Source organism: Lynx canadensis, chromosome A2, assembly GCF_007474595.2.
Source record: "Lynx canadensis isolate LIC74 chromosome A2, mLynCan4.pri.v2, whole genome shotgun sequence".
In the NCBI taxonomy this organism is placed as follows: Eukaryota; Metazoa; Chordata; class Mammalia; order Carnivora; family Felidae; genus Lynx; species Lynx canadensis.
The window spans coordinates 138656910-138681464 of record NC_044304.2 but is presented as its reverse complement, the minus strand read 5'-3'; the positions used below and the strand labels follow the sequence as shown (position 1 = coordinate 138681464).

The window sequence follows — 24555 nt, the reverse complement described above, 5'->3', positions numbered from 1 at the left end:
GAGTTCAGAATTCTGGCTCTAGAACTGTGAGAGAATAAATTTCTCTTGTTTCCGCCATCTGGGTCACGGTAATTTGTTATGGGCAACCCTAGGAAACTAATATATCCATCATTTCCTTGGGCTACTTGTAGAAATTAGTCTCTCATCACCTCTGTATACAATAGTAGAAACATTTTTCTCTTAGAAGCTGAAGAGACAGTTGCCCCAGGCTCCTGGTATAATATGTACCACTTGAATTCTTTTAAATGCCAGGTGCAAAAATTCCTCGAGCTCTCTCAAAAACTGACATCCCATTTACATGCTTCTCTAAGAATGCTGCCTTACTCTGATAGTCTAATTTTGAGATTAATGTAGATTCACACGCAGTAGTAAGAAATAACAGGGAGATCCCATAGACCTCTTACCCGGTTTCTACAAATGGTTAACATCTGACAAAACTACAGTGCAATGTCACAACGAGGATATGGGTATAAATACAATTCGACAACCTCTTTCTGATTTCTCCAGTTTTTAACCTTTATTTATTTTTTTGAGACAGAGAGAGACAGAGCATGAATGGGGGAGGCTCAGAGAGAGGGAGACACAGAATCTAAAACAGGCTCCAGGCTCTGAGCTGTCGGCACAGGGCCCGACGCGTGGCTCTAACCCACGAAACGTGAGATCATGACCTGAGCCGAAGTCGGCCGCTTAACCGACTGAGCCACCCAGGCGCCCCTATCTCTCCAGTTTTAATTGTACTCATTTGTATGTGTGTATTTAGTTTATGTACGTTGATCACCTGTGTTGATTTATGTATCACGTGTCAAAAAAACAATTCTATTCCACAACAATCCTTCATGTTTCCTTTTTAAAATTTTCTTTAATTTTTTTTTTTGAGGGTAACAGAGTGTAAGCAGGGGAGGGGGCAGAGAGAGAGGGAGACACAGATTCTGAAGCAGGCTCCAGGCTCTGAGCTGTCAGCACAGAGCCTTACATGGGACTTGAACCCATGAACCGTGAGATCATGACCTGAGCTGAAGTCGGACACTTAACTGACAGCCACACAGGTGCCCTTAGTGCCTTTTTATAACCACATCCATCTCCTTTTTTGTGTGCCTCATCCCCATCCTTGTCCTTGAGGATAACAAATTGGTGAATCTGAAGGGAATTATGCTGTGTGGAAAAAGCCAATCCCCAAAGGTTACATATCATTTGATTGCATTTATATAACATTCTTGAGATGATGCAATTACACAGAAGGATGTTGGTGGTTGCCAGCGGGTGTGTATTCTCTTCAAAGTGAAATTTATTTAAATATCATCAGGGGACTCGAAGTCGTCCTATACAACAAGTTAAATTTTTTGCTCAATAAACATTTGGGGAAATCTTTTTTTGTGCCTGATGCTATTCTCATGATGGGAATAATCAGTCTCTGCCTTAGGAAATGCACTAAGAGGCCAAGTGAGAAGCCTCTAAATGTAATTACATGTTAAGCCCCTGGGTTGGCAAAATGACCCACCATGTATGAAAGGCTCCAAAAGAGGTGACTGAACAACAAAAAACAAAGGGAGGTGGGACTGATGAGCAGATACAATGGTGTTCATGTAAGAAGTACACTAATGTTCTGTCTCCATTAAGGAACTGTGAGAAACTGTCAGAGGATTTGGAGTTAAGGATTTGAGAGAGTAAGCAGCTTAGGCTAAGAAAACAGTACAGACAGCTCATGATAAACCATCTGGCCTCTGGATTTCTGGAAGGGGAGAAATGGACCAGTGATGAGCCCGAGCCCCTAGGAGGATACCACTGGTATGGAGAGACAACCGTTCTCCTGGGTTGGACGGTGGCAAGAAGGGGGAGGAGGCATGAGGTGTCAGCTCCTAGGACAGCACAGGCTGTGTGTGATGGGTGGCACAAGAAACAGCTGAACAGACATCTCACCAAAGGTTTGCAGGCAGGTCAGGGGGAAGTGGGTGAGGACATTTAAGAATTCTTCGGGATCGTCTATGGCAAATGAGTTTCATCTCCTATTCTAAAAACTATACTAAATGTTCTGTACTACTAAAGAAAAAAAAAAAAAACAACCCACAAAGCCGGAACTCTGTGCGGGAATTGTTGTTGTTCCCGTTTACAGGGAGGAAACGGGCTTAGACAGACTAGAAAACTTGCCTGGGGTCACTTAGCAGCTAGTAGTAGACAGAGCCAGGATCTAAATTCATCTGTCTGACTCCAAATCCAACCCAACTCTGCCATCTCAGGCCTTTCAAAGAGTTAAACAATGATGGCATCGGGGAGGGGTGTCCTGGTGGGATAGAAGAGAAGGGAAATTTGGGAAGGTGACATTATTTGGGAATCTATAGAAACTGAAGGTTAAATTTCCCACTCTCGGTTTTCTAAAGTGAAGTGAGCAATTTCCTTGGCTTTTGCTTCATGAATAGAGATGGAAAATTTGACTATTGGATAGAACTCTACAAAATACCAGATGCTCTATTTGAACAGGACTTCTCTGGGTAAATAAATTACACTTAAAAATATGCAGCAAACCTCAGTGAGGCCACAGCAGTTCTACAAGAAACATTTCAAAATAAAAGTGCAAAAAATGAACAGCTTACGGACACATAAATAACCTTTCAAATTTAATCAAGATACAAATTCAGGATAGTTCAGATGTGGTATCTGTTAGAGGGAGTGAAGAAAGTGTAATGGAAATCGGCCTAAAATTGAAACCATAGGTCCTTATCGAAGCTGTAGGTATATCAGAGAAAGGCATTTTGCACATACAACCTTGCAGAGACCCTATGGCCTATATGACTTGACAATGTCCACGGCATTGTCTGGGTTCCAATGTTAACATATGCTTCCTTGGAATATTTACAAAGATGGCGATAGTGCATGGACTAGGTTTTGTTTTGTTTTATTTTGTTTGTTCTGCTGCTTCTATATTTCTTAGATCTGCTGTAACCATTGGCCTCTTGGAGTGTTGCTGAACTGCCTTTAGTGACCATGAAATCCACTCAAGAATAGATCTTAATGCAATACTAATAATTGGATGATATTTTTGTTACTCATATTCCTATGCCCTTTCAAAGCAAACAGTGCATCTCAGTTTGATGTAACTAGAGATCTTAAAGTTTAATAAAAATACCACAGTCATAGTGAATCCTTTTGTGCTTGGACTGAAGGGTTCCCAGATTCAGTTCTTAATCAAGAACTGAGGTTACAGACTGAAGCAATTATATTTTAGGGAAACATAAACTTTATTCCATATTTGTTCAGTTGCTTCTTCTCAGATGATTTTCTGGTGGACTCATTTTTTCTTTCTCTCTTTCTCTTTCTCTCTCTCTCTTTCTCCTTCCTTCCTTCCTTCCTTCCTTCCTTCCTTCCTTCCTTCCTTCCTTCCTTCCTCCTTTCTTTTAGTAGGACATGGAAAGAAGTGTTTTTGGATGACTTAATGCGAGGCTTATTCATTCATTTACTTAGAATTCTATGAATGTCAGGGGTGTAGTCATATTTTCCCATTCACTCTGTGGCAATAAAAAAAGAAGCTATTTGCTTTCAAGGTCTGAGAAATATATATTTTTAAATACCTTACAGACTATGTGTAGACCATGCTTATGCAAGGGATGTGTGTGTGTATGTGTGTGTGTTTAGGCTGATCCATGGTTTCTTCATCTTTGCTTGGCATTACTAACAGGTAACATCACCGTATAAGACTTTAAAAAATAGTTTTTACATTATGGTGCCGAGTCAGAAATTTTTCTAGGAGGTAATGTTTTATAAGACAGAATAATAAACTATTCTTCTGAAGAAACCACTAGTAATCTTAATAATTGTTTATAATACACACTTGCACATAATTTCAGGAAAAGTAAAGTTACTTTGTAGTTATGATTCCAAAACATATTTTAGATGTGGGTTACCATATTCAGTATATCATTTAATATGATTGATCAACAAGACAAAAATGCCAAATTTTGCCACACTGAAAGATCTATTAAAAGATATAATCCAAACCAGAATCTCCCAGGGAGTAGAATCAAAAAGACATTTTAAAAACCCAATTTTTTATGGTATCCAGAATTTCCTTATATGTTGCTAGAAAAGTAGTAATAGATGGAAAAGTAGAGTCATTCTTTATGCAGATACATGTGTTATAATATGATTTCATTGTACCTTACAGGTTTTATAACAAAAAACGCGTGTATTTTGTAGATACCGTGTTGCTTACATATCAAATATGGTGTCACTAAATCTACGAGTGTTTTCAACTTTTTAACTATACTATTTTGCTCATATGAGGCAGATAAAGTCAAATTCATAGAAGGAGAAACTAGCATGGTAGTTGCCATGGACTGAAGGGACCATGGAATTGGTAATTATCGTTTAATAAATACAGAGCTTCAGTTTCTCAATGAAGAGAGTTCTGGAGATGGATGATAGTGTTGGTTGCACAACAGTGTGAATGTACTTACTACCCCTGGGCTGTACATTTAAAAAATGGCTAAAATGTGTGTTAAAATGGTAAATGTATCAAATGTGCTATGAAATCTGTGGGTAGTCCAACTTTTTAAACACTATACTATTTTGCCCTTTTAGGTTCCTAGAAAATAGAAAAATTACTATTAACAAATAAAAAAGTTATATTTGTAGCTGAACCAAAAAAAAAGCATGTTAAAATGGGTCACGGTGACCCCCAAGCTGAGAACCCTTAACTGGTTCCAAAGCTAATTTGGGGATGCTAGCACAGAGGGGAATGAGAAGGATTTTTTTTTCCTCCAAAGACCTAGTCCTTCATCATAACTCTTAGCCTTCTCTTTCACTGATGTACCCCTGCACACAGTATCCTTGTGCAGCCTGCTTTTTAAGATGCAAAAAAATGATTATATGGTAGTCTCAAGGATACTCAGAAGAAAGCCTTTATTGCATAATTAAGTTTGAGTTCTCAATTATGCAATAAAGGCTTTCTTCTGAGTATCAACTGAGGTACTCAACTGAGTCATCACCAGGTCTTCCCTTGGTGATCCATTATACTTCATGCAACAACTTGGGTAAAGTAAGAGAAATGTTAGGGCTTCAACATAAAAGACAGTTAAGAGTGGGGACAGGCCTGGGAACAAGGATCTGGTATGGAATCTGTCTTTGGCAAAAAACACACAGAGTGAGAAGAAAGGAGGGGAAAGTAGGGTGAGGCATTTAGCAAAGGTCCAGCCAGCTCACTCAGCCAACACAGGCTGTGAAAAGGAGAAATCAGGAAATTTGGAGTCTATGTAGATACCTGGGATTCAATTTGGCTCAAGTGATGACTGCCCTGGCTTGGCAGGAAAGGAGTTGGTGGGATGAAAGGAGTAACACTAGCGTCCTGAGACTTATACGAAAAGGCTGGGTGATGTCTGAGAGTTCGAAATGAATGTATTTGAGGACATTCTGAAGAAAAGTTTTTCAACCACACTTGGGGGTGGTATTTTACCCAGTGTAGTTATCACATTTGACACTTTTACTCTTGTTTTTATTATTCTACTTCTGCTTTTTTTTCCTTAATATTTTTTAAAAAGCTAGGCAAGTTTCTGGCCATATCTCTACAGGATTGACTTTATGATCCAATATAAACATGCTTTAATATTTTAAAGTAACCCTACTCTCACAGCTGGTCGACTTTTTCCCCTTTCCTTCCATGTTTCAGTTATCTGTTGCCATGTTAAAGACAACAACAACACAAAATTTAGCAACTTAAAAACACAACAAACAGTGATTTCTCAAGAGTCTATGGGACTGGCTGGTCTTAACTAGGAGGTTCCCAGGTGGCCAAGTGGTACTATCTGGGGTCACTCATGTGGTACATTCAGCTAGGAGCTTATCTGGGACTAAAACTTGTAAGATGATTTCACTCACACATCTGGTGCCTCGGGTAAGGCGGCTGGGATGCTTTGTGCCTAACTAGGTCTCAGTCTCTCTCTCTATAGTTTCTCCTCATCCAGCAGCCTGATCTGAATTTCTTTATAGGGTAATTGGATCCCAAGACAGTGAAAATGGAAGCTTCAAGGCTCAGAAGTCACAGGGCATCACTTCCAGGGCACTCTATGGATTAAAAAAAAAAAAAAAAAAAAAAAAAAAATCCCAGGGCCAGCCTAGGCTCAAGAGGAGGGGATACAGACTCCATCCCTTGATGGTAAAAGTGGCATGAATTTGCAAGGATGGGAGGAACTGTTGCGCGGAGCATTCTTGCAGGAAATTTACTAGTGCATATACAAGAAACAGATGCCAAGTGGAATATTCTGCTTGAGAATGGGTCCAATTAAAATTCTGACGCTTTTCATCAAGTTTTATATTTAACAATATTATGTAATCCTTATACGGAAAATACTGTAGTATGTTAGAGTTCTATATAAAATTCTGCACCCATTGAAGAGAAAATTAACTTTTCTCCTCAAGTATATGAAAGGTGGGGTTGGCTTTGAGGTTGAGCATGTGGGTTTGAATCTTGGCTCTGCCAGGTAATAGCAATAGGGTCTTGGGCAATTTTCTCTTTCAGTCTTGCGCTTTTCTCCTCTGTATTTAGAGGACTGATGTGAAGATTATATGAGTCAATATAGCTAAACTGCTTAGCAAAGAGCCTGGCACACAGTAAATATGTAATAAATATTGGTTTTAAAAATACAAATTATTAATGCTTATTATCATGTAACACTTGTTTGGATTAAACCTCCTGGAACTGCAAAGTTCCCTGTTCTCTGTAGTCTGATTAAACTTAATCATTTATCTTGATTACTTCCTCTGCCTCCCCTACCTCTCGCCAAGCAAAAAGGTAGGTGAAACGACTGATTGCTAAACAGGTGTTTTAAGAAAGTGACTTACCAACTTTTAAACATTGCAGTCCATATGAAGACATATAATTTACATTGTAACCCAGAACACTGTAACCAAGAAACTCATCCACACTTAAATATTGTACAAGTATTTCATGAAACAATACTCACCCTCATGTTATGCTACGAGCACTGAAGTTTTGTTCTATTCTATTCAAGTGTTTTGACAACAACAAAATGTTGGTTGTGACCCACTATAATTAATTTCATTACCTACTGAAGCATTCTAACCTATATATTATGGCCATTGGCAAATAGCATATTAAACACATTTTCAAACCACGAATTGTTTCAAGTGTAGTACTATAAGAATACGACATACGTCATTTCTATACAGACTAATTCAGCTGCGGGTCAGAGAGCTCTTTCACAAATATGACCTGACCACTCTATTTGAGAGGTTTCGTAAATTCTTTCAGTGGGACATGGGGAACTAGGGGAAACACAGGCACACTAAATATTGTGGGTTTAGGTACCATAAGAAGCCAAGTGGCTCGTTTGTTTGGAGCTAGAGGGACCTACGCTGGAATGCCAACTTCACAGCTTACTATACTGTGGTTTTCTGCGAGCCATTTAAACTCAGCTGTGCAGTCTTGATTTGGGGTTTGTTAAAAGTAATATGCAAGTAATACCTATGTCGACTGAGTTGTGAGCATTAAATGAGAAGATATACCCAAAGGCCCAGCCAAGTATTGGGCACCAAGAAGGCTCTCAGAATGCATTTCTGGCCTCCTCCCCCTACGATAAAATACAAACTGCAGAATTCATAGCTATTATTTAGGTTCTGTGTTTTATACTTTTAGAGAAAAGCTAAGACTTGGTAGAAAACTATGGTCAAACCCTGTTACTTCTTCAATGCAATTTAATTTCTACAACCATGCATTGTCTTGATTAGATTCTACTTAATAATATTTAATAGTTATTATTGTTCTGGAATGTGGATATGAACTATGAAACAATTTGGGGTTGTCAGGTCAGGTTTTGTATAATGGGGTTCAGACTGACTTCCAGTTATCAACCCGACTGCAGGAAAAAAATGTGTGTGGAGGAGATAAACAATTCTACCCTGTGTTGCTAAGTAATTTAAACAAAAATGACGTGAAAATACATGCACTACTTTTTTTCCCCTTGGGCCAAACGTTTAAGGTTATCAGCGTTCTAGCACTCCAGGCAGGGAGTATTTTCACGGTAGGTTAGCTTGGCTTAGGTAATTGTCTAAGATCCTCGGTTGATTAAGACCCTCGCACAGAATCATCGGATCTCTAGAACGGGACTGGTTATTTTGAAATATCTGCCTTTAAGCTCAGAATTATGTCTGCGTGTGAAAGAGCGCAAAGAGGGCGTGACACATCTTTCCCACTCCCGGCTGCTAGCCTCCGCCTCCTGCCGCCGGGGCCGCTGCACCCACGTGGCAAGTCCAGAGAGCGCAGCGCCAGGCGGGGGACGGCTGGATGGCCGGACGGCCGGACGGCCGACCCCTCCCTCGGCTCACGAGCCCTTCCCGCGGGCCGGCCGGGCGCCCGCTCGGTCCTCCACCGCCAGGGGGCGTGCGCGGCTTCCCGGCGGCGTGGGCCCATTGGTCGCGGCGGGGAAGCGGGGAGGAGGCCCAGCGGCGAGCTGGCTTCCTCCTGGCCACTCGCGGGGGTGAGGGGAAGCCGGAGGAGCCCGAGAGGAAGCGGAGGAGGGAGCGGGAGGCGGCGGCGTTGGGTCCCGTCGGCCTCCGGCAGGACTGACAGCTGAGAAGCCGGAAGGCAGGCGCGCGCGGCGGAGAGGCGGGCGGGAGGCCGGTGAGATGGACGAGGAGGCGGAGGGAGCCGCGGCCGAGGGCGGGGAGGGATGCAGGGCGTCTGGGGGAAGCCGGGCACCCACCTTCACCTTCATCCTCCGCTGGCCCCGCCACCGCCGGCCGGGGGGCGGGCCCCCGAGCGCGCCGGGGCGTCGTGGCGCGTCCCGCGGAGGAGGGAGCGGGTGGGGGGCTGGGGGGGGGGGAGCGCGGGCAGGACCGGAGCCCCCGGAGCGCGGTCGGCCGGGGTCCGGGCCGCCGTCCCGGCCGCGCATCCCCAGCTCGGCGTCTCCGTGCCCGGGTCCGCGGAGGGCGGGGCGGTGCCTGCACCTGGCGCTCGGTCTCGGTGCCCCAGCCTGGTGCTGGCGCCCGGAGCGCGCGTGCCACGCGGGGGCTCCGGCTCGCGGTGGGAAACCGGGGCCGAGTGCTCGAAGGAGGCGAGGGTGGAACTGGGTATTGCATTTGTACTCTGTGGAGGGCCGTCTTGGCTCACTTGTAAAGTTTTAGCGTCTCCTAAACTGGAGGTACTTCTCATTTTTGAAATTTATCCAGCTCATTGATACTCGGTGTCATTGATGAATGTGCTCTTCCTTCTTTCTTTCTTTTCTTTTCTTTTTTTTTTTTTTTTTTTTTTTTTTTTACCCCCGTCCCCTTTTTTGGCTACTATCCTCAAAATTCCTTACTATGGACAACAGTGAGTGACCCTAGGTCTAAATAATATAAATGACAAATTGACGATTTGAGATTGAGATCTCCAGCTGTGTTTCATCATCTTATCCCCCACCCTCGCTTTTTTAAGTTTCATATAATACAGAGCTGCTGTCTAATCGACAGAACCTTTTGTTTTTATTGTATTTAGTCAGGAATATATGGATACAATATATGGATACAATATACTAGATGATATTAGATTGCTTACTAGGCACTGTACTAAATGCTTTCATATGTACATTTATTCCGCACAAGCCAAAAAGTAAGTCCTTTTATATTTCTTAATTTTGCAAATGAACATATGAACTCCTCTCGAGGTTAAGGAAAGGTTGATGACAGTAGATGCCGGACCCCTCGGGCCCTTGACTACCTTGCAGGGCTAGTGGTATACTGCCAGATTTTCCAAGTTTTTGGAAACATTCCTGATACTCCTATGGTGCGCTACAGAGTACAGAGAGATCTCCATTTAACTTAGAAAATAAAGTTAATAACTTTTGCTCTTCAACAAGAAATTGGCAGAATTGGTATTGGTTTTGATCATATCACTAAATGTACCTCTTTCTAAAGGCTTCCAGTCTCTTGAATTCTCTAGCTGATTACTAAAGTTACATTCCTCCCCACCTCCAATTTTATACAGGTGTTGGAAGCTTTGTTTCACAAATTCCATGTAATGTTTTCTCAGCTCACTAAAGACTGGCATTTCTTGATAGTGAGAAATAAAAAGAGTTCAACATAGTGATTCTTCACCTGGGAACCTCACAGAATCATACACAAATAAGACTTTTTAGAAAGGACACAGGCCCAGTTCCTCCAAAATCCGCATTGTTAGGAGACTTGTGTTGCAAAAGGGAATCAAAATAAGACTGAGCACCACTGGATTAAAGTGACTTTCAAAATAGACTTGATGGGTGTTTTATTGGAATTACTAAAATTTGGATTGCTACCCTAAGCATGGGTAATTAACCAATCTTTCACAATTAATGAAGATACATTACAAAGGAAAGGTAATTGGAGAGAGGGTCAAAGGGCTAAGAGATTGTTGAATGGCAAAAAGTAATAATTTCGGTTTGGGCTCAGAAGAGTCTTATCTTTTTTTAACCACATATTTTAGATCTTAAATGGTGTCAGTGTTCAAGGATTTTTATATTCTTTCAAAAAAAAATATTGAAGTACCTGGTATGTGCCAGTTATAGGTATCAGGCATACTATGAATAAGACCACTAGCCCTTCACAAAGCTATTTTCTTTGAAACAGTGAATCTTTCTCTTTTCTTTCATTTTTGTACCCATTTCTTAAAGCTGAAAGGTGCGAGACCCAAGAACCAACCGCTTTTTCCCAGGTGTCACAAAAGTCAGTCTAGCTTAGAGCTTGGTACAATAGTAAACATTTGTCTTGAACTTAGTCCAGAACGATTCCTGTCCTTGGTATCACATCATCTGGATTTTAAGTAGAAGTTCTGCATTTAGTTGATTCGTGAATGTCATTGACCACATTAATTAACTATAGGCAGTGCCTTATTTTCTTAATTTGGGGATATTGAGTAAGATTCCCAAGATCTTTAAACTTTAAGAGGTTTTGTGATTTTTATCCAGCTCCTAAAATACAGTCAGCTGACTTACTCTCCAAGGAGGAAATTAAGTGTTCCAATTCCTCTAAACTTCCACTGTGCACCCCACTGGTATTCTTTCATTCTCTTCTTCATTGGCCTGTTCCATTTGATTGAAGCTATTCTGAGATGACTTACATTCTCCTTATTTCTAATCTAATTAATTTTTTCATCTACTGTTTATGATTTTTTTCATTTTTTTGCTCATGAGTTTTTCCAATTTCCTTCCGTAGGAAATTAAATTTAATTCAAATAACATAAAATTTACCATTTTGAAGTGTACAATTCACTGGCATGTAGTACGTTCACAGTGATGTGCAGTCATGACCTCTGTTTGGTCTGAAAACATTTTCCTCATTCCAAAAGGAAACCTCACATCCGCTAAACAGTTATCCCCATTCCCCCTTCCCTTGAGCCCCTGGCAACCACTGGCCTGCTCTCTGCCCCTGTGGATTTACCTCTTCTGAATATTTCATACAAATGGAGTCATACGCGATGTGATCTCTTCTGTCTGGCTTCTTTCACTTAGCATCATGTCTTAGAGGTTCGTCCATACATACATAGTATGTGTCAGTACTTCATTCAGTTTATGGTGGAATGATACTCCATGCATGGTTACATTCCACATTTTGTGTAGTCGTTCATCCATTGATGGTCCCTGGTCAGTTCTTGTGCCCTAGTGAGAAAAAGTTCCGTGGACAGCTATAGCAGCCAGCCAGTTCCTGCACTGATTTTCATCGGAAGGTTTACAGGACCTCAGGCGGTGTTGTGGCATCAGGTGTGCTACCGATACCATCTGTTATCTGCAGTCAAGTGATCATTAAATGTGTTTTTTGAAGGACCTGTGATCAACAAAGATGAATTTCTTAAGTGGTCCGGGAAATTTTACCACTAGAAGCTACTTACTACCTGTCGTTTGCAAATAGCTGCTAACCCTCATTGAGCTTTTGTGGTAGAAATGGTGCACCATGCAGGGTAGACCCAGCTGTTCTTCACGTGGAAAGTTTGAACCACAGAATTGTGTCTGCTCTGGTTCACTTAAATTCTGCAGATGCTTTAAAGACAGTGTAGGTGGAGAAGGTATGTGGGGTAATTCTTAAAACATCCAATCAGAATAGGAATTTGTAACTTCTCATCTGATACAATGCAAAATAGTTTCAGATGAAGATAGTTACACTGTATGTAAATGTGTGCCTTTCTGTAATCTTTTTCATTGTTGCAACTTGTGAACCTGACACTTCTTTACCCTGCATATGTTCAGCTTCTTACAGTTAAAATGTATTTTGTTTTGTTTTTGCCATTGTTCTCAATGATACCTATTTCTATCTATCTTTCTTTTCCTGGATGGTATAGTGAGGGATTAAGGTGGTTTACACTACAGCTGTTTAATCCACAGCTGTAGAACTCTGACGGAGTTGGGAGAACTAAATGTCATTTTCTTTTCTGTTTTTGGCATGTTGCTGGTGCTCTCAGTGGCAGAAATCTGATCACCATTTCATTTCTTCCACCGGATTAGAGGTTTTTAAGCAGAATTCTGCTTTGGTAGGTGAGGAAAAACTGCAAGAACACATTCAGGGAATTTTGAATCTAATACTGTTGTAATCATTGCAAACAGGATTTCTTTCCTCTGTTCCTCAGCACATTGCGTCCAGATTTATTCACTGCCCGCCTCTCCCTCCTCAACCCCACGGGAGACCTGGCCCAGAGTCAGGTTGATTTCCATTCACTGTTAAGAAAGAATGAAATTCTTGTTCTGTGAGCTTTACCTTTGGGCTTTTTTGGCCTAGATTTGCCCTGCTCCCCATCCCCATACTTGTCTGTGTGTTCAGATTGCTGTACTGTAGATCCCAAGTTCTCAGACCGAGAGAGTGAGAACCACCTGGGGAGCTCCTTAGACTTGCAAGAGCTTTAATCCTTCTAGGGATTCTGGGCTCAGGAATTTGCATTTAAAAAAACCCACCTATAATCATGGTGTCCATACAGGGGGTTACATTGTAGTTAGGGCTTCAAAGAACCAGATCATGCTGTTTCATTGAATGTAAGATGTTTATAAGGTGCACCATTATTTTGTGTTCTGTGGGAGAAAAATAGGGTTGTAAACCTCACCCCAATTTAAGACCTGTTGAAATGAGGGAAGTAGTATGCACCTTAGAATCAATAAAAACATCTTAGGATCGGAGGAACCACAGGCCCCTTTTAAGGTAAGTGATTATCGTGAGTCATAGAAGCTGTATGATAAATGAATTATAATGAAGCATTCTTCAGACCTTTTACTGTGTAAAATATTTGTTTATGGTAGAATTTAACGTAAGGTCCTTACTTGACATTTATTTGTAATGAATGTTATCCTGATGACTTGTTTTCAGATGTAAGGGAGCTGGATAGATGGGTGTAATGCACTCCAGTTTGGCCCCCTATCATTTTCATCCTAACCAGCCATTGATGTGTTGATAGTTCAGAAGTCTCATTTCTAATGTCTACAAAGACATTAGTGATTTCCATTTTGTAACTACAGTTCACTGAGATGATAATGTCACATTGACATCACATGTGGCATGGTCATTTGATTTTTATCTTTTTTTTTTTTTTTTTTAATAACCCTTTTTTCTGTTAGAGTGTCCTTAGCCCTCAGTGCCAGGAGTTGATATGCACAGACACCAGCCACCTATTGTCTTATCTTGGATAGTTCTAGGAGGGAGTGGCAATACTATCAGGTTGAACAGCAATCTGTGTCTGAGTAAACCTGAACTCTGTCTGCCAACTCATGAAGTGTCGTGGCTTATTGGGGACTGTATGATAGGATGCCTGTGGGTTAGAACAAATCTTTGTCCACTAACGAGAATTCAGTGAAGAGCAACCCCACCTGGCTATGGTACTTCCTTCAGTGGTATCCTCTTAGAAAATGAAACATTTTTGCCAGGAAAACCTTGCTTAGTCCTGTTAGATTTGGGAGGGAAAGCAGAACACGTGTCCATTTAGTCTTTAATCACCTGAAGTATTTACAGAAACCTCGGTTAAAAAGCTCGTTGATCAACTGAACTATTTCCGAAACCTGATACCTCACCTGTCTGAAGAGGAAGAAGCGGTAGATGTCTAGCTGATTCACGTTGGTTGGAGGAGTTGTGCTGTGGAACCCTTAATGTTGAGGTGAATGCTGTTGCAACACTTTTGTCTTCAGGATGTAGTGTGTGTGGTTTGTCTAGTTTGGTTACCTCCCCCTCCGTTGAGTCTTTGGGGTGAAGTCGGTGTAGGCGGGGCCCTTGTGTGATTTTACAGGACATCTTCCCTTTTCTAAGTGGAGAGGCAGGTTGATATGATAGTTCTACTTTTTCATGTTTCATTCTTAGAAGAAAGGAGTTTTATCCAGCTGCTGTGGATCAGAGAGAAGTTTTCCTAAAGCATGGCTCTCTCCATTCCCTGCCTGGAGAACCAAATAAAAACAAGGTGTAGGTATTTTTGGCAGACCGGGGTCGGGGAGAACAAGATTCACCCCAGAACAGTCCCAGGATGCTTCATATTAAGCGTTGGTTAACATTCTAGAGGGGAGCTAAAAGCACTTTCTGGCTCATGTGTGCGTTTTCCTAGGATGCTTTTAATTCTGTTTCTGTTTCTTAGCCGTAATTAGATACAAATCCTCTTTTGAATGTAATTTCACTATGATGCCGCATTAGAAAATAAGCCATTTGACGGTAGTTCACGTAACTTAAAAAAATCTAGGCATAGATTGTGTATATTCCTCTCTTCCCAAGGTTTTCAACAGAAAATTAAAGTGCTGAAAGACTCCTTGGTTCTGTTGAGCCATTATTTAAAAGTTGTTTTTTTTTTTTAATTTTTTTTTTTCAACGTTTATTTATTTTTGGGACAGAGAGAGACAGAGCATGAACGGGGGAGGGGCAGAGAGAGAGGGAGACACAGAATCGGAAACAGGCTCCAGGCTCTGAGCCATCAGCCCAGAGCCCGACGCGGGGCTCGAACTCCCGGACCGCGAGATCGTGACCTGGCTGAAGTCGGACGCTTAACTGACTGCGCCACCCAGGCGCCCCTAAAAGTTTTTAAATAAGTTTTTTGGTCTGTTGCATTGTACTCTCATGTTTCTAAAAGCCCCTTTGCAGAAGAAGTAGAGACATTTCTGTTTTCCTCAGGGGTCATTTGAAAAAGTGGTTATTCTTGGCGTTAGAGAATCATGCAGCTCTCTCCCCCTTCCCAAAGGAAAAACTATGTTGTGTTTTGTCTTTGGCTCCTTTTTTCTTCTAGTTAAAATGTAAGACTAGTTTAGTTCCTTAAAAACCCGGAATACTTTTCTAGTTGTTACGTACTCATTTAAAATTTTTCGGGGCGCCTGGGTGGCGCAGTCGGTTAAGCGTCCGACTTCAGCCAGGTCACGATCTCGCGGTCCGGGAGTTCGAGCCCCACGTCGGGCTCTGGGCTGATGGCTCGGAGCCTGGAGCCTGTTTCCGATTCTGTGTCTCCCTCTCTCTCTGCCCCTCCCCCGTTCATGCTCTGTCTCTCTCTGTCCCAAAAATAAATAAACGTTGAAAAAAAAAATTTAAAATTTTTCCCTCAATTATTACCAGGTTATACCCAATTTTTGAAAGTTGTATAACGTGTGTATTAAAGTGGTAGATTCCTCAAATTTTTAAGTTTATTTGTTTATTTTGAGAGAGAGAGAGAGAGAGGGACAGAGGGGAGAGAGAGTGGGAGAGAGAGAATCCCAAGCAAGCTCCACACCACCAGCACAGAGCCTGATGTGGGGCTTGAACTCACGAACTGTGAGATCATGACCTGTGCCCGAACTGAGTCTGATGCTCAGCCGTCTGAGCTCCCCAGGCGCCCCATCAAGTGGTAATTCTTTTAAATGAATGCCTCTTCTAGGATTGAGAATCAGAGTGGCCTACTAGCACTAAAATATTTTCTGAAGTTGTAATTGGATTCTGTTCTATCAGGCGTTTAGTATTAATAACACCAAATCCTATTGAATTCACGCTATTTGTAACACGGTGAGAATAGCTCAGACATCATAATTAGTTTTCACATGTTCAGACTTTTTTCACACGAGTGTAGCGTTTCACCCCTCTTCCTTTTGTTATTTCACGAATGTCTCCAGCGTGGCAAGGACGAGTGTGCGGTGGCACGCGTGTGAGCCGGGGCCCTCGACAGCCTGCAGCTGCTGTAGTCATAGGTGGTCTGTTTTGTTTTGGTTAAAGTAAAGGTTTTGGAAAGCTTAATATTTGCGATTTTAATAGTTGATCAAACATCAGGTGCACAGTAAACCCCACCCCTTATGTCTATCACAGAAGTAATCATCACTTTTAATTGCCCGTGTAAAGAAAATAGTGCTCGTTTCTCCTCACCGACATAATTTTACAGTTAATGAAATGGGTTGTGAGAAGACTAACTTTTATCCAGTTTCTTTATACCTGCTAGGACCGCTTTGGAAGACGTTCCAAAGTCTAGATTACGCCTGTCTTTGCTATGGATGGGCTGCTTCATCTATAGGAACGGAAGGATTTGTTTTCCTTCCTTTGAAGAGAATCCCTGGTTTCTCATGGAGTATATGCTTCTTCCGATGGAGCGCAGCTGATTATGAAAGCGTGTGATTAGCATGTACAGAACACAGGATTTAGGGTTGTTTGATCTGTCCTACTTCTGCAGTAGCACTTTCAAGAGGACCAGTAGAAGCCTTGTGTGAGTTGCATATTCAGCAAACAACTGCAAGAAATGTTGGGATATTAGAGCATGGTTTGTTTTAAAAGTTGTTTTTAATTTAAATTTTATTTTTTATTCTTCTGTCTCGGTTGTCAAATGATGACCCATGGGTCTGTGTGGCCCACAAACCAAGATAGGTTTTTACATTTTTAAGTGATTGGAAAAAAACCGGAAGAAAAATAATACTTGGTAACATGAAAACTTTATGAAATTTAAATTTCGGTGTTCATAAATAAAGTTTTATTATAACACAACTGGGCTCATTTGTTTACGTATTGTCTATGGCTGCTTTCCAGCTACAACTGCAGAGCACAGTAGTTGCCATGGAGACCGTATATATGGTCCACAAAGCCTAAAATATTTACCATCTGGCCCTTTTACAGAAGCAAGTTTGCCAACATTTTCTCTGTTTTGTTCACATGAATGCAGGTATTTTTTTCCGCAAATAGTGTTTTTAATACCATACTTCTGATTATAAACCACATCAGAATAACTCACCCTCATGACTTTTAGGTACGGCGTCCTTTTGTTTCCAGTGTTACCTCATTTCCCTCTTTAACTGCCGTAGGACTGAAATTTTAATCTACATTCTGATCTTGAGGGAGCCTGTTATTAGTCTGGGTTCTCCAGAGAATCAGAACTGATAGGAGAGAAGATATCTGTCTAGGATGAATAGAAAATCATAAGGAATTGGCCCATGGGGTTGTGGAGGCTGAAAAGTCCCAGGCAAGCGAGAGAGCCAGTGGTGTAAGTTTCAGTTCAGATTTTTTTTTTTAATTTTTTTTTTTTTTTTTTAGCGTTTATTTATTTTTGAGAGACAGAGCATGAGCATGGGAGGGGCAGTGGGAGAGGGAGACACAGAATCTGAAGAGGCTTCAGGCTCTGAACTGTCAGCACGGAGCCCAACGCGGGGCTTGAACTCATGAACTGCGAGATCATGACCTGAGCTGAAGTCGGTTGCTCAACTGACTAAGCCACCCTGGCGCCCCAGTCCAGGTTTAAAGACCGATGTTCCAGATGGAAGACTAGACAGAGAGAGTGAGTTCTCCCTTACTCAGACTTTTTGGTTCTATTCAGGCCTCCAGTTGAATGTGGCCCATTCATATTGGGGAGAGTCAACTGCTTTATGCAGACGTTAAGCTCATCCAGAAGCACCCTCAGACACTCCCATAATAATGTTTAACCAAATATCTGGGTATCCCATGGCCCAGTCAAGTTGACACATATAATTAGCCATTACAGGGCCTACATGTGCTTAAATCTATCTGCTTGCACTGACTTTTTTTCCCTCTCAGTCCTCTTGAAAAGCCCCAGTTTGCATGAACATTACAGTCATCTGAACTTCACTCGGTTGATTCATTTGGAGTTGCCATTTGGCTAGCACCGAGTTAAAGTTGGATCGAATTGAGTGATGGTTTCTTTATATTTGTCGAGTAGGATTTATAGTATTTTCTCTTGGCTTAGTTGATTGCTGTTAATATTGAATACATCAGCGGGTGTTTTTGTGTGCTTCATTTTCTCCTATCCTTTCTGTCTTGGAGAGGTGTTCTAATACGTATTCGTAATCGTTTTGGCAAAGTGTCACATCTCTGGAGTGGCTGGTTGGCGGCAGAGATTAGCAGTTCCTAGAGCACTTTGCAAAGGCCACACCGATCGGCATGGAATTGTGTCAGCGACTTGCTTGTATTAGAGTATGTCAGAGAGCTGCTGAGGTGAGAGGAAGTGTATGTGTTTGTATCTGCTTCTTCCTTACCCTTCGTGTGACCTGACACATATCCCTTGACCTCATCTATAATGCCATTGAAATACCCATGACTGGAGGGCTGTTAGGATGATTACATCAAATAAGAATGTGTACATAAAGTACTACTCAAAGCGTTATTACCTAGTATATTTTAACTGGCAAGACCTTCCCCTCCTGGTAAATAATTGTTAATATGTCTTATTTTGTTGCTACAGAATGCTGGTCTTGTCATTGACCTGCTGTGGCTCAAGTCTGCTTCTCAAGGAGAGCGTGAAAGTTATCACTTGACCTGTGTTTTTATCTGTTGTACTGGAGTTGATTGATTCTAGGATGAGGCCTGCTGATTCAGGCCTGATTTTAATAAAACTTCACCAAATTAGACCAAAGTAGGTAGTCGGGTTAAAGGAAATGTCTAAATTACAAGATACTCAACGAAATTGAGTATGTCAGACTGAGATCCTAATTTGGGCTCTCTTCTTCAGTGTGGGTCACATGCTTCATTAACGTTTCATTGCCCAGGGGCATCTTGGTGGGCATCTGTGTGGGGTAGACTCTAGAGGATTGTGCACTTTCACACGGCAGCAACCGGGTGGGTTTGAGCCTTTATCTGAAACACTGAAACTTGTTGTTTTGACTTATAGTGCACTTTGGGGGGCCAATGTACTATCAGACTTTGTTTTCTTTTTTGTTCTATCCTAAAAGTACTCTCTACCACCAGTATTCTAATTTGGGCAAATAGCTCTAGTTTCCATATCTCTACCTTTTTGATGAATGTGTAAAAAAAAATAAATTATTTCACCTGTGGATTCTGGATTAAAGAGCTGTGAATTTCTAGCAGAGGACTTTTTACCCTTTTACCGTTGTGTTCATCTCGGAAGCTGTTTTACCTACTTAATTTCCGAGGTTCAATGCCTGAGGTTTATGCCAGGTTTATTCCATTATGTTTCTGCTTTTTTCTCCCTAAGATGATTATATGTACTGATTTTCTTTGTTTTTAAATGTCATCCTAAGAAGACAAGTTAGGAATGCTTTGGAATTAGCACATTGTAAACAAGTTCCCTGATTTGCTCTCAAATATATTCAGTACTTTTTCCTTATGCTGATCTACATTCTTGCATCATTAATTTGCTTCTTAAGCAAACTAATTAAAAATGTGTTATAGCTGAGGTTTTACAAGATTTTAATTTAAGAGATTTTATGACATGTTTGTTTTCTCAGAAATTTAATGGAAAACATGAATTCTACTAGACAATTACAGTTGCTTATATTGTGGTCTTATTAGTATCAGCTTAGAAGCAGGCTTGCTGGGCAGTGCAGATAGGTGGCAGATACGTGAGGCAGTGACTGTGCTTGGACAGGTGTGGCCTCCTCAGTAGATAATGGAAATGGTGAAAAAGAACAGCAAAGTGTCTGCCCTACTGATCATTCAACTTCCAAAGAAATTTTCCTACACCACATTCAGATAAGAGTGAAGGTACTTTGGAATATTACTGGGAGGAAAGGTATGGGTGTGTTGTGAACGTAGTGTTCCATTTTACTAGAAGTCAACAAAGGATTTAAAACCAGTCGGAGATTTCGTTTGAAAACACAAGGATTTTTTTTTTTCTGCTTTTATGGGATGACTTATGGGTACATTACGATCTTTTATTTCCTTTTAGTATTTTTCTAGCCTGTGGATAAGTAGTTAGCTTAAATAGATTGATAACATTGGCTTTTTGTATTACATGCAATGTGTTCAGATAACTAACAAGGAAAAGAAATCAATGGTGCTTAATTCACTATTGGTTTAAAAGTTGATACTTTCTTCAGAGTAAATTGGGCAGAAGAAAGGGAGCTCGCACAAGAGCAGCGGTCCTTGGATATGCGCCCCTCAACCCCCAACCCAGCCTGTTTCTTACTAAATATGAAAAGAACGGGCGTCTCATTTCCTTTCTGTGTCCTTCAGGGGCGTGCTGCTATTTTTATTTGAAATATTAGGTGAATTACTGCATCAGACATCAGCATTGAAACATCAGTATCAAAATACAATGTAAAATAAATGTATCAGTTATCAATGTGACTCATTCATCAAAATTTTCTTTTGAATTCCTTTCTTGTACAATAGATTGAGTAGACCGTGGTAGCTGTCTCATTAAACTTGAGCATAAATTTCCTATCAAACTCATTTACTTTTTCTTTGTAAGATTTCATCCATCTTGAGTTATTTCGTAGGAGGGAAGCATACATACCCGTACAAAGATTTTTTCCAGTATCTATTTCTTGTTGTTCTTAGAATAGTATCAAAGAGTAGTTTCTTTATTTGATGTGTAACATATACTATAAATAACGGTAATTATTGGAATATTTAAAATTGTAATTCTGTACTTATGAATATATTCTTTTACAAACTTGAAAACATGAAGAGGAAAATGATCCTGTTATTAACATAAGCCTTTGCTCTAAGTGCTTGTCACAGGGACACCTGAATTCTGTCATCCTAAACATGAAACAGCATCACACACTGGACCGAGCCTTAGAGCAGGGCCAGCAGACCTGCCTCTTGGCTCCATTTCTGCAAATAGTTTGTTCCATGACCTGACAAGCACTTCGGTTAGGTCATTCACTAGTAAGAAATAGGCTGGGGTGGCAGGGGGTGGGGGGAAACATCCAAGGACCAATGCTTTTGTGCGAGTTCCCTTTCGGGGTTGGGGGGGACATCCAAGGATCAGTGCTCTGTGCAAGGTCCCTTTCGGGGTGGGGGGGACAACCAAGGACCGATGCTCTCGTGCGAGTTCCCTTTCGGGGTGGGGGGGTGGCATCCAAGGACCAGTGCTCTTGTGTGAGTTCTCTTTTGGGGTGGGGTGGGCAGCATCCGAGGACCGATGCTCTCGTGCGAGTTCCCTTTCGGGGTGGGGGGGTGGCATCCAAGGACCAGTGCTCTTGTGCGAGTTCCCTTTTGGGGTTGGGGGGGAAGGAACATCCAAGGACCAATGCCCCGTGCGAGGTCCCTTTCGGGGTGGGGGGGACATCCAAGGACCGATGCTCTTGTGCGATCTCCTTTTGGGGTGGGGGTGCAGCATCCAAGGACCAGTGCTCTTGTGCGAGTTCCCTTTCGGGACGTGGGGGGAGGGAGCATCCAAGGGCCAATGCTCTGTGCAAGCTCCCTTTTGGAAGTGGGGGGGATTGTCCAAGGACCACCACTCTTGTGTGAGCTCTCTTTCTTCTGTCTACTCTGAAGAAAATACCAACTAATTATGAATTGAGCATTATTGATTTCTTTCCTTGTTAGTTACTGGGACACCTGGCACATAATATGAGAAGCCAATATTACCAGTCTGTTTAACTACTTATTCACAGACTAGGAAAATACCCACAAACTGGAAGTTTGGAACTCCGTATCAAAAGTTCCTTATAAATGCAGAATCACTGAGAATAATAAGGGGCATTATCTTCTGTTCCCATGCTTGATGGCAGGATTTCTCACATCTGTTCACCAAAATTAGGAGAGCGAGGGACAGAAGAGTATAAAACACAGGCCCTCCTTTCAGGGGCTTTTATGTTCCAGTGGAAGGAGCCAGGCCTGGTGATAAGAGGTTTTTCATTCAGTGTCCATGTTGGTAGAATAGTTCGAAATGTCATGACGTTTATCTAATTAGTTTATTACATAGTATACTTCAAGTCAGACTCAATCTAGACAGGAATGCTCCTTCTAGACCTAATGATGTTTGCCTTCTCTTTTGATTTTAGGAGGTTATTTAATGAGAAGTGCCATAGACTGAAAAACGAAACATGAGGGTAGCAGGTAAGATATTTAATTCAACAGAAATAATTTTACTTTTTGTGTAACTTATTTAAGTGGCTTGAGAGAGTAAGTTGTCTTTTTATGTAGTGCGTGAAAAGCTGGAGTGTAACAAACTCAATCACTGCTTTGCCTTTTTTACTTTTTTATGTAGTTGGTAAATCACAAATTGGATGAACTTATTGAAATTATTTATGCTAGGTTTTTAAACTTATGGCTTTAGTGTTTATGTTCTTATACATTAAGCTTATTTGCCTAATGCTATATATAAAATGCCCATATGAAGAACAATTTTGACAAGCTAGGGAGACTGATTTTTATTTTTGCGAAGTTCTAACTTCTTGAGAAAAATGCATTGTGAAGTTCAAAAGCTTGAATCTTTGCTATGTAGGTACTTCAAATGGAAACTAGTGTATGTGAACCATTCAGTAAAATGTATTTTTGCTTAAGTGGCTATTTGCTAGTTTGAGTTCAGTCTGCATAGTTGAGGTTCTGTGTAAGAATATCTGTTCTTAGGCAGCATATGGAGGAAACTGAAAAACACTGCTTGACGTTCATAGTATTAAGGTAGCTGTCTTTAAATGTTATGAAAAGATGCATAAATACCTGGAGAGGCTGATAACTGCTTCCTGCCTTAATAGTGAAAATAAGTGTGTTCTCCTACCCCTGCCCCTCCTTCAGCACGGCCAAGGGTCTAGAAGAAGTGCACACTCTGTACATAGAAATTTTTACTACTTGTTCTTCCAACATAGAAGATAATTTGTAGTTTCTCAAAATCATGATAGTCTTCCTCTTAATTATCATCTTCTCACCAGCAAACCGTATTTTCCTATGGGGGCATCTCTTAGAAGTGCCTCAGTCATGGTGGGTGAACAAATGCGTCTTTGTGCTTCAAGCATCATTCTGTACAATAAGGTGCAGGTGATGAAACATCATGATTATTAAAAAACATAACAGGGTTGTGCTCAAATGCCTTTGTAGAGCTTTGAAAATCTGGACCCTTTGATCATGAACTTACAAAATATCCTTTTTTGAGTAGCTATTCAACAAGTGAAGGAAAATATTGCTAGAAACGAAGAGCTTGTTTATGGTTTAAAAATCATATTACAATGTCTTTTTTTTTTAATGATCTTTGAATACAACAGGACTATTGATGATCATGTATCCTTGACTTTAAAAGTACATTAATTAAACATAATGATTGAAATAATCGAAGCAAGTTTCTGTTCCTCACATAATTCTACATTCATTCTAGTTGAAATTAAATTTTCATTGAGTTCATTTCTCTGATTCTAACAATTAATATCAAGGTTAATTGGTAAGTAATTATTCATTGAGAACTTATTTTATGGTTGGCACTGTGCCTAGTATAGGTCTTGAAGTGTTTGCTTTTAATGAAGAAGGAAGATTAATTTAATTTATTGCCTTTAGAGTGATTAATCTCTTCTAGTTTGAAAAAAGTTGATTGCTTTGAAATATTCTTATAGCCTTTATTCTTACAGTGAGGCAACAGTGTCTAAAGTTTATGCTTTTTGTTTTGTGAAGAATAAGGACACCTCAGATTAGCGCAGTCCGTGGCTAGAAGGAAGAGAGAATCTCGTGGGAAGTCAAGAATGGGGACTGTGGGGTGGTATGGTCAGGCCCTTTATGTCCAGAATTGGCTGGTGACCCAACTCTGGAGAGGACTCCTCTGTCACAGAAGTTCTAGAACTCTACCATTATGGGGTCTCTGCCAGTCTTCACCTGCCTGCTCTCTGGGACCATCTGCTTGTTCTATTATGAGTTCATTTCGCCACGTCTGACTTTTCTCTGTCTTAGAGGTTTTCTTTCCTCCTAGTTCCTCTGGGTCCAGTATCAGTGAATAGGCCTTGGTTGAAGACTCATTTCTGCCACTGACTAGTTACGTGACCTTAGGCAAGTGATCTAAAATTTTTCAGCTTTGATATCTTATCTGTAAAATGAAAATAATTACCTGGAAAAGCTATGCAAATGCGATTATACTTGTAAAGCATTTAGCTGTATGGTAGGCAGTCAGTGAATGGAGTATGTGTGTTTATTGTATACGTATGTGTATATACGTACGTATGTGTATATATGATGTATATAGCTTGTTTAGTGTAGGCTCAGGTCTAACTTGGTACTGAATTTAGTCTAGAACTTTCATATGTTATAACCTTGATATTTTATTCATTTTAATATTTTGATCTTAAACAGTGAAGGTTTCGTATATCTGCTGTAAGTGGCAGGGAGAGGTTATCTCTGGTTGCACATGCCCGTGATTGCTAGAAAATGAGTGGTTAAGATTGTCATGTGATATAGAATCTTCAAGCCCTTGGTCTTAAGTGATCAAGAAGGAATGTGTCACCTCTTACCATTCATCTATGTAGC

General features: G+C 40.9%; 1 protein-coding gene across 2 annotated transcripts in view; it reads left to right on the top strand.

Annotated features, from left to right (window-relative positions):
* The first annotated feature begins 8459 nt into the window (after positions 1 to 8459).
* Positions 8460 to 24555, top strand: part of FAM3C (FAM3 metabolism regulating signaling molecule C) — a 57735-nt gene continuing 41639 nt past the window's right edge. Inside the window, exons 1-2 of one of the 2 annotated variants that reach the window (XM_030308307.1) lie at positions 8460 to 8626; positions 22116 to 22170. In XM_030308307.1, coding sequence (XP_030164167.1) covers positions 22158 to 22170 — 13 coding nt within the window. In that variant the 5' untranslated portion in view covers positions 8460 to 8626; positions 22116 to 22157. Of the gene's footprint in view, positions 8627 to 13953; positions 14087 to 22115; positions 22171 to 24555 lie in introns of those variants that run through there. The other variant, XM_030308308.1, reaches the window with a different exon arrangement.